Source organism: Microtus pennsylvanicus, chromosome 9 (genome assembly GCF_037038515.1).
Source record: "Microtus pennsylvanicus isolate mMicPen1 chromosome 9, mMicPen1.hap1, whole genome shotgun sequence".
In the NCBI taxonomy this organism is placed as follows: Eukaryota; Metazoa; Chordata; class Mammalia; order Rodentia; family Cricetidae; genus Microtus; species Microtus pennsylvanicus.
Genome location: NC_134587.1, coordinates 51,598,777 through 51,609,312, shown reverse-complemented (window position 1 = coordinate 51,609,312; position 10,536 = coordinate 51,598,777). Strand labels below are relative to the sequence as shown.

Genomic DNA, 10,536 nt, shown 5'->3' with positions numbered 1-10,536 from the left:
AATATGTTTTAACAGCAGGAAAGATCGTAAGCTTTGGTGGAAGCTTGTAAGAAAGCACGAGAATTTCTTTAATTAGCACGAAAAAGAAAAAAAAAGACATTGTAAAAAGAACCAATTGCAGTAACTACAAATAACGTATTCCATTTTGAAAAGCATAAAACGTACTGCTTCTTGTGTAAGCTAGCCATTTTGTGCCATTGCAAATGATTCAAAAATCTACATCAGTTAATCAGTTTTAGTATAAATTTCACTGCATTTTGACTCAAGTATACAAAACAACCACCACGTAAGTACAATAAATATTAGTAACCTATTCTACTCTAACAAAGCTATTTTGAAAATACAGATTTATATGTATTGCATCTGAAGAATATAATTTTGGGAGTGGGTGGGTTTTGAGACAGGTTTCTTTGTATAGTCATGACTGTTCTGGAACTCACTTTGTACTCCAGGCTGGCCTCGAACTCAAAGAGATCTGCTTGCCTCTGCCTCCCTGGTGCTGGGATTAAAGGGGTGAACTATCATGCTCGGTGAAAAATTTAATTCTTAAGACGAGTAATACTCTGTATAACTTTATTCCTATACAGAGTTGTCAGCAAGATCCTAAGTTCATTTCTTCCTGCTAGATTCAGGAGGAGGCATAAAATTTTCTCGAGTCTCTTTCATTTTAGAACACATTTTGTTTAGACACACCAACAATGCAGTGGCAGAGATATGGCTCAGCAGAGTAAAAGGTGCTTGCTGTTCAAGCCTGACATTGTGTGTTCAGTCCTGGAACGCACAGAGCAACAGACTCTGAAGTCTCAGACCTCCACGTGCACACACACACACACACACACACCTGCACACACACGAAAAAAATAAAAATGCACGAGGACAAATATTCCACAAATCTCCACAAATGGATAGTATCCCAAATAGTGAGATACGAAGTTTTCCACAGAATCAAATGTATTTGATGCAATGGGTTCTTCTTTATTTCTAAATGGTTTATCTTGTATCCATCCTTGATGCTAAGATGGCTTTCCTCTTATGAGAAATATGGGATGCAGTAAGGTATAGTGGTATTTTATTTTTTGCAATGCTGAAGAGCTCTTATTACATTTAAGAGAGGGAGGAAGAGGGACGGTGTTTCAGGTAAGAACATGTAGGGGGACAGAAGTCAACTTGTGGGAGTCAGTAGTTTTCTCCTTTCATCTTGTGGGTCCTGGAGACCACACTCTGCTCATTAGGCTTGTGGCAAACACCTTTTCCTATTGAGCTACCTTGCTGTCCTACTGCTGACCCCCAATATGTCCTCCATAATTGCACTATAGGAATTTTGAAGTTGTATTTATCTGTACTGGTGTTTTGCCTCCATGTATGTTTGCACATAACACGCACGTCTGGTGCCAATGTAGGTTCCCTGAGATGGAAGTTGCAGATTGTGATTTGCCATGTGGGTGCTGGAAATTGAACCCTATGCTTCTCTGGAGAGCAATATGTCCTTTTAACTACTAAACCATCTCTCCAGCCCTGTTATGGGATTTTTAAAAATGGCTTTGACTAGAGAAAATATTACCAAATGTCTGTTGTTTCCCCTAAATGATGTAATTCTAGAGCCATAGTCACCAATTATTTCAATTTTAATTTTCTACTTAATTATTAACTCAGCAAGAAACCAAGGAGTTTTGGGTGAAGGGATCCTGCTGTAATCTTGAAATATCACGCATGACATTCTTACTAAAATCCTCTTCCTACTACCCAACATTTCCACGACTGGCCTCTCTGAAGCATAGACAATCTGTCAACAGAACTGCAGCTAACTGTTGGGTCTTCCTAAATGTAACCTTCATGTTGTGTCCAAGTTCTATCATCTCGATTTCTGGGCTCATGCATATTCCATTACCCAGCCCATTATTTGTGTCTGCCCACACCAGACACTTCCTCCAAATCCCTGTACTAAAGTCTACACTGTGGGACTGGACTGGTGGCTGTAGTTAAGAGCGCTTGTTTGCAGAGGGCCTGGGCTAAGCCCTCGCCCAACGAGCCATGCCTACCCCGTTCCAGGGTGTCTGATGCCCTCTTCGAACTCTACAGACATAAACGCAGGCAAAAGAAATCACATACATAGAACAAATAAATTCTTTTCCTTAAAAAAGTTATACTGTTAGTAGCCATGTTTGATGACCCTGAGTTCCTCTTCTTAATCACACGGATTTTGATCGAGTCCTCAGTAGATAGCAGCTTTGGGCCAAGTACTGGTCATTTTGTGGGTGCTATTCTTAATATTATAACCAGCTTCACTTTATTTTTGAAAAGAAATGGAAGATCAGAGAATTTAATTTGTTCAGGGTCAAAAAGTTGCAAAACCCAATAGTGCTTAAAAGAGAAGGCTTGAACAGTCACTGTTTAGTGCCCTCCAGGGGGTTCAAGTTCCAGTTTTCCTGAGATCTTGACAGCTTACCTGTCCTTTCCAATTCCATTCTCTCAACCGGGGTAGGGTGGGGATAGGAGCAATTTAGACATACATCCGTACCAAGAGTACCACAAGATATAAGCTGGGCATGGTGATATATGTCTTTAATCTCAGCACTTTGGAGGCAAAGCCAGGTGGATCTCTACAAGGCCAGTGTGGTCTACATGGTGAGAATCTGTCTCAAAACAACCAGTGCCCCCAGACCTCAGAAAAATTAAAAGGATCACAAAATAGGACATGTACAGGCCAGGAATGTAGCTCAGTGGTTGACTGCTTACCTAGCACGCACAAGGTCCTGGGTTCAATCCTCAGTACTGCAAAATAGGGCATGTTAGCATTTATCTAAAATGCTTGATTATAGATTAAAAAAATTCCACTCCCATTTCTATACAAAATGCTCAGAACCATTTTCAGGTACTCACAAGAGTGGTATATACTGCAATAAATGTTTTTGTATAAACGTCATACATTGTTGAATTAAGAACCACGTTAGCAATCTAGGCATAAACTTAATTCTCATAAGAAAGGTACATATTCATGTGATGAAGGAAACTTGCATAATTCTAGGGGACTTTTCAAATGCAGGGGGGAAAAAAGGTTAGTTCTGTTTATAAGTCACACCGCCAAGTGAAAGAGTAAGCATCTCTTTGAAAACATAAATTACATGAAATGCTACCTTCTTCTCAGGGATGTATACTATAGACTACATTAGATAAAATTATTTTTCATAAACTTCCTACAATCGTTTTATTAATTGACACCGAGGGAATGTAGCACCTTTCATTCAAAGAACTGGAGGTGCTTTACAAACATCAGCATTTAAAAAACAGAGACATTTAAAAATCTGAAGTCTTGCAGTTAAATCTCAATTCTGTACACAATTTTCTGAAGGCTGACACAAAGTGATTCTACTGTCAATGGCAGGATTTCACAGTACAGGCATGGAGCTGGGTTTACAGAGAAAAGACACACACAGAGATCTTAAATGCAAGGAACATTGTGAACCTTATTTCAAAAGCAACTCAACGTTTAAGATGTCAGAATCTTCTGACAGTTCTAGACATCCAGATGGAATAGGAGCTGACACAGGTTGCATATTAGATGTAGTCTTGATCGAGGCTTTTTAAGATCACGCCCAAGTGAACACATTTAAAGAAATGAGATTCTTGCATTGATCTATGGAAAGCTAGCCAAAAGTCTATCAGCCAAATGAAGAAAGGGAGGAAATGGCAATTCAAAGTAGACAGTTCTCACTGGAGCCTAGGACACTTTATTAGAAACCAAGTATATCACAGTCAAATAAAAATAGTTCTTAGCTCCATTGATACAACATAGGGTATTTTACATTCAGCCTAGACACAGGGAGTAGCAGATTCCCTCCACTTCAGATCTCTGGCTTGCAAGTGTCTCTCATCACATGATTACTCTGAATAATAAATACATAGCCCTTGTTTAGTAGAGGGATCCAATTATTCTTTTTCAGGCTTGCAAGGTCCAATACATTCACTCTTTCTTTCCTTCACAAGTCTAATAGAAAAACTACTTTTTCCATGCCTCAAAGCCACTGTTCAGTTGAAGAAAAGTCAGGCAAAACAGAGATGGCAGTTAAGGGATGGAAGAATATTATTGGCACATGCCCAGCTAGTGACAAACAAAAGCAGTACACCGTGACTTGAAAATAAGTCACATTAAAGGAGAATAAAAACAACCACACCAACCTAAGCTAAGGAGTGTGAAGCAGAAAGAGTGGACTGAGTTACTGATTTTACTGGTACAACTTAAAAGCAGTGGAGGGCAAGCACTTAAATACAATTTATGATAACACAAACAAGAAAATACTGCAGAGAGTTGTTCAAAAACCACATCAAGTTGTCTGCACCATTAATTCCAGTGTTTCACAATTAATAAAATACATAGCTACATATTCCTGTGAGATAAAAATACCTTTCCACCTGAATTACACTGGGGTTAGGAAAGTAACACAAAGCTACTGACCCACCATTAGTTCAAGTGTGTGCAGCAAATGTCTCAGTCACTTCTTTCATAGACTACACAATTAAAAACTGTACAAGGGGCTGGGTGATTAGGGACAAATAAAATCAAAACAATATTGTGCTCATTAGTAAAAGAAACCCTGATGAAATAGTATTTGCCAAGAAGCTTAGACTATTAAGATTTTTATTGCATTTTTAGGTAACCTGGAAGTTCTTATCCTGGAGGGGAAAAGTTGTTTTTTAAAACTACCTGAACAGATGCTAAAGTGCTTTAATCAATTGCTTCACATGGATTTCCTGGGATGACAAAAAATAATTATCACTATAAAGGGATACCAAAAATTTCACAAGATGGTACATCCTAAAGTCATCTATGACAACAGTCATAAGAGATAATGATATACTTGTCCTTATTAAGTGGACAATTACATATCAAGAACTGATCATCACAACCCTTTATATAGTCAAATTACACACACAAAGCTGAAATATGGCATAACAGACCTTCACAAGCAAACCGCCTGTTTTTTTCCCACACTTTAAATAATCTGCTTCAGATTACAGTTCACAAACACAAGGGTTCTGATATTTCAGCCTTTAAAGTTGCTGTTAAAAACTGAATACTTTGTAAAAGTTAAGGTCAAAGGTTACAGCGAGAGAATGCTTGCTACTGAAAAGTACTCATTTACTTGATGACACTCAGGAGAGTGTAAACTGGATTGAACACATTCTATTCAATTGGCATCAAATCTACACATCAGCGCTACAACTATTAAATGTTTCCTATTACTATAGAGGATAGAAATCAAAGTGTTACTATGGCAGTTATGTTCTTTAGGCACAATTTAGTGGTATTTTAAAAAAATAAATATTGAATTTCAACTGAAATTTTAGATTCAATAACCAAAGGGTCAAAAACTCTCAGGAAAACAAGGAGAGAGAAAAGAAAAAGAAAAGTAACCTTTAGCTAACAATGTAAGTTGTTTAAAATTTCTAACACTTAACCTATCTGGGTTTTAAGATTACTTTATTAAAAAATACAAGAAATCTGAAAAAAGATCAGTACAATTATCTTAATGTACAAAGTTATAAGCTGTAGCAGTTTTTAACTAAAATTTAAAAACACAACAAGGAGGGCAGCCCTTTAGACCAATTTATTTTATACCCTTTTGAAACATCAAATCATCATCCAACAATGGACAGTGAAGTTTACAGCTGCAACAAGGGGATATGACTCAGGCATCTGCAGTCCATCCTGCCCACTGGACAACTTTGCTGCTGAAATTTCTTAACCCTACCAAACAAAAGCAGAAGGCTGGCTGATACAAATGAGGATTTCCATGTAATTGTCAATGGGCTTTTTAAAAGAGGAAATGCTTCCTGTTTCCCCAGAACAGTAAATAAGCAAGAGCTACATGCAGCAATGTGAGTATTAAGACATTTCTCAAGTTTTCTCAAACAAGTCCAAGGTGGGGATGGGATGAGTGACAAAACTGATAGAAAAACATTGCTATCGACACCATAACAAATAATAAATTTAGATAATTTAAAAAAAAAGGCAAGAGGCAGCATTTCAGCAGCAAAGTGCTCAATAATAAGTATATTGTAGAGGGTACAAGAAAGTTTGGGTAAAAGAGGGTATAAAGTGGGCCAGCAGGATGGCAATGGCCTCAGAGGAAATACGGCGTCGTGGTTCTGGGAGGAATAACACGCTCTGAATCTGGAACTGCCCGGAATAACTTTGGTTCTCTCGTATTGACATCTTTGAAGACCATGATGGAAGCGATGTTTCCACAGCGATAGCAGTAGTTAGGAGCAGACCACACTGTGACCAGCTTCTCGTCAAACATAAACTTATAGCCTTCATGTACAAGCTGATGTGCTCTGCAGATGAGTTTTAAGTTGTTGATATGAACAAACTGCAATTTAGAAAGGCTTTGTGAGTATTCCATCCAACAGCTTAATAACCATTCCAAGCAGCAAGTATCACTATTGAAGTTTTCATGATTCTAAGTCCACTCTATAATTGTTCCCAACATTTCCATTGCCACTTTGGCCCAAGTCTATTTTGAAGTACATAACCCACAATTTGGAGTTTCTAAGCCAGGTATAGTAATTAGCACCTGTATTCTCAGTTACTCGGAAGGCTGAATAGGAGGACCCCTTGAGTCCACAAGTTTGAGACCAGTCTCTGCAACACAGAGATGACATATCTTTAAAACAGCCATAGTAATAGTAAATGGCTAGGTTGGTAAAGAGGCTTGTCAACAGGCCTGGGGACCAGAATTTGATCCCAGAACCCACATAGTAGGAGAGAACTGACTTCCACAAGTTGTCCTTTGGCCTCTTCTCATCCTTCCAACACGCACACACACACAAATAAATAATAAACAAGCAAGCAAGTAAACATCACAAAAATCGCTAGGAGAATCGGGAGTTTGAGGCCAGTCTAAGCCACCTATTAAGAACTATATCAAGAAAAAGAAGAAGTTTCTAGGGGGAAAAATTACATAATTACCACCAGATACAAAGCAAAGGTTTTCTATTTAATTATATAACAAAATTATTATCAGTCTTATTATGTGAGGGTTTAGTGTATGCCACAAAGAGATTATTCTTCTTTGCAACCTGAAGAGAAAAGAATTCAGACTCAGTAAAGTCTTTCCAGAAGTGAGGATAAACCAATGGCCCTAGCACCTAGTTCTATGGTTCTATTATTATGTTGAAACACATCTCAACAGAACATGTGTGTCTGTGAACGCTATCTGCCCACGTTTGTTCATGGCTGTTTTGATGTATGCATGTAAGTACATAATTTGATGAAGCTGCAGTCATAAAAAAGCAGCAGAAGACGTCAGAATTTCTGTATATATCTTATTTGTAAATTATTTGCCCAAAAGATTTATAGAAAACAGTATTTGAATTTTAAAATTGCTGTATTCATGCAGCCAGCACTGTAGATTATTAGAGAGCAAAGATTGTAATCATAGTGTTTTGTAAATTGTGAACAAGAAGTTATTTTTATATTATTACTGTCTAATTATTCATCCTAGTGGTTCTTATTTTCATCTAGTCATAGAGATTCAGTAAGTGCCTTGGAACTATACTGAATTTTCTTAGCTTATGTATATTACTTTAAATTCTGAATTCAGGCTACAGAGATGGTTTTAGAGCACTGGCTGCTTTTCCAGAAGATAGGAGTTTGATTCCCAACCACAGCAGTTCACAACCACCTGTATCTGGCCTCTGCAGGCACTTCATGCACATGGTGCAAGACGCAGAATAAAAAGTAAAGGTTATGTCATGCAGAGTGGTGCACACATTTGATCCCAGAACTGGGGAAGCAGAGACAGGCAGACCTCTGTGAGTTCGAGACCAGCCTGGTCTACACAGTGAGCTCTACAGACCCTGTCTCAGAACAAAACAAAACGGTTAAAAGTATGATTTAAACAAAAAGTAAGTAAAATAAAATGTGAAATCAACTGGGATTAGAAGACTGTCAGAATATATGTATATTTCAGGATATTTGATTGGCCATTAAAATGAACAAACAAAAAAGTTGCCTATCTTGCTCTGGTGATCCTGTTACTTAATTATTATTTTAATAATATAAGCAGACTGCTGGAATATTATTTAATTATATAAGCAGACTGCTTTCACTGTAAAATCTGGCTGAACCATTTAGGAAGCATAATTCAATCAACTACAGTAGGAATCTGATACATATAGCAACAATAATTTTATTAAATTAGGCTTGAAGTTTGATATCTGAGATCATCATTATTCTTTTACCAATCAAAGAAATACTCTTCCAAAAATGCTAGCTTTACCTCATTTGTGACTTTTGCTCCAAAAAGCCAACCTGCTCCTCTGGGACTGATTGCCCAAGTGTCTACATCTTCAGGATCTGACCACACCAGGTCACAAAATGCTCCTTTGTGAGGAATTTCCTGATTTCGTTCAATGGTTCGAATTTGATCCAGTGTTTTGATATCAGGAGATAAGCCGCCATGAACACACAAAATTTGCTCATCTATTAACTAGCAAAAAAGAGTAACAAAGGATAATAATAAACTCAGTCATATTTAAATTCAACAATAAATATAAAACTAAGTAAAGGCAACAACTGATAAAAACACTTGAGGCTCTAAGGAGAGTCATATAAACTTACAGCCGCTACTGTGAGCATGTCAAAAACTTTGGTACAGTATCTCCAAGCATTAGCATTTCCATATTTTGTTTGGCACTCATCTGTGAAGAAAATAGAAATGTTCTGATTAATGAAATAATGTATCAAATCCTATAGTTACCTTTGTTACAAAAGAAATTCACCTTAATTCACCTAAGCAAAAAATTATGATGCATATATATTCCTAATAAATTTTTTCATATAGAAGCAAAAGAAGTCTACTATCTAAAAATACGCATATTCTAAGGAAGACTGGGATATAACTTAGAGGCAGGATTTGTGGAATATTTCTTTACACTGTGTGAAGATGTATCACTGTGATTGGTATAATAAAAAGCTACATAGTCAATAGCTAGGCAAGAGGTATAGCCAGAACTTCTAGACAAAGACAGTGCTGGGAAAAAGAAAGGTGGAGTCACCAGCCAGATGAAGAGGAAGCAGGATGGTATTTTATAACAGATTAAAGGTAAATGAATCATGTAAAAGAACATAGATTTAATAATATGGGTTAATATAAGTTATAAGAGCTAGTGAGAAACAAGCCTAAGCTAAGGTCAAGTTTTAATAACTAATAATAAGTCTCCGTATCAATTTTATTTTATTGTTTTTTTTTTATCAGATGGTCTTTTATTGAAATATTTTCTCTCGTTGCTTCTTAGCTAGCTGGACATTCCACAGCACCACTGTTGATGTCATCAATGATGTCATGAGGGTGGCGCCCATCCACATTGCAGCCCACAGACTGTGCAGTACCCAGGATCTCTTTAATAGTTCCAGAAAGTTCTCTGGCCAAAGACCTGTGTCGCATCTGCCGGGCAATGTTGACGATCTCGTCAAAAGTGATATTTCCGCTGTGTTTAATGTTCTTCTGCTTCTTCCTGTCTCTTGGTGGCTCCTTGAGGGCTTTGATGATCAGGGCAGAGGCAGAGGGCACCACCTCAATCTGGGCCTGTCTGTTCTGGATGGTCAGTTTCACTGTAATCCTCAGGCCTTTCCAGTCACCAGTTGCCTTGGCAATATCATCACCAACTTTTTTCGGAGACAGACCCAGGGGGCCGATCTTGGGGGCCAAGGCGGATGTAGCGCCGACCTCACCTCCGGTGCACCTCAGATACACGACTTTGATCTCGTTGGGGTCGAACTTCGGCGGCATGGTGGAGGCGGCTGGTGTCGGATGAACCCAGATTCGGGACGACCGAAGAAAGTTGCACCATTGCCCCCTCCGAGCCGAAAACCGAAAAGCTTTATTGTTTTTTTTGAGACAGGGTTTCACCATAGTTTTAGAGCCTGTCCTGAAACTAGCTCTTGTAGACCAGGCTGGCCTCGAACTCACAGAGATCCGCCTGCCTCTGCCTCCCTAGTGCTGGGATTAAAGGCATGTGCCACCACCGCCGGCATCTCCATATCAATTTTTGTGAGCTGGTGAGCCAAAAAAAAAAAATCTGCCTACATGTATACCTTGCATATATAAAGCCCAAGTTCAATCCATAGTACATCTATACATACAAATAAGACGGGACTAGAGAGATGGCTCAGTAGTTAAGAGCACCTGATCCTCAGCAGTCATCTGGCTCACAACTAACTGTAACTCCATTCAGTGGATCTTACACTCTCTTCTGGCCTCTGCAGGTACCAGGCACAAATGTAGTGCATATACAACATTCAAGCAAAACACTCATACACATAAAATATAAGCAAATCTTTAAAAAACCATGACCCTTAAAGAAATTATAATCCTTTTCATTCCAGGAATGATCCTAAAATGAAGTTGGAAATATCAAACAAAATGTTATCATTGGGAAAGAAATTATTGATCTCACATATGCCAAACCAAATGCTTTGGACAGTTATGTTAATGCCAAGTAATTCTATAAAACATTTCTTTAATATGACTA

At 38.1% G+C, this 10,536-nt stretch overlaps 2 protein-coding genes across 2 annotated transcripts in view; both read right to left on the bottom strand.

Moving 5' to 3' along the window:
• Positions 1-3,176: 3,176 nt before the first annotated feature.
• Ppp6c (protein phosphatase 6 catalytic subunit) overlaps positions 3,177-10,536 on the bottom strand; it is a 31,872-nt gene continuing 24,512 nt past the window's right edge. The window contains exons 5-7 of the mRNA XM_075986040.1: positions 8,624-8,703; positions 8,283-8,492; positions 3,177-6,371 (exon numbers count right to left, since the gene is read on the bottom strand). Coding sequence (XP_075842155.1) covers positions 6,123-6,371; positions 8,283-8,492; positions 8,624-8,703 — 539 coding nt within the window. The 3' untranslated portion in view covers positions 3,177-6,122. The remainder of the gene's footprint in view (positions 6,372-8,282; positions 8,493-8,623; positions 8,704-10,536) is intronic.
• LOC142857567 (large ribosomal subunit protein uL11) lies at positions 9,233-9,895 on the bottom strand. The gene has a single exon (XM_075986041.1). The coding sequence runs from the start codon at positions 9,792-9,794 to the stop codon at positions 9,297-9,299; it is 498 nt and encodes a 165-aa protein (XP_075842156.1). The 5' UTR covers positions 9,795-9,895; the 3' UTR covers positions 9,233-9,296.

Excerpts from the sequence above, each read along its gene's own strand:
- LOC142857567 (XM_075986041.1), bottom strand. The coding sequence starts at position 9,794 with ATGCCGCCGAAGTTCGACCCCAACGAGATCAAAGTCGTGTATCTGAGG.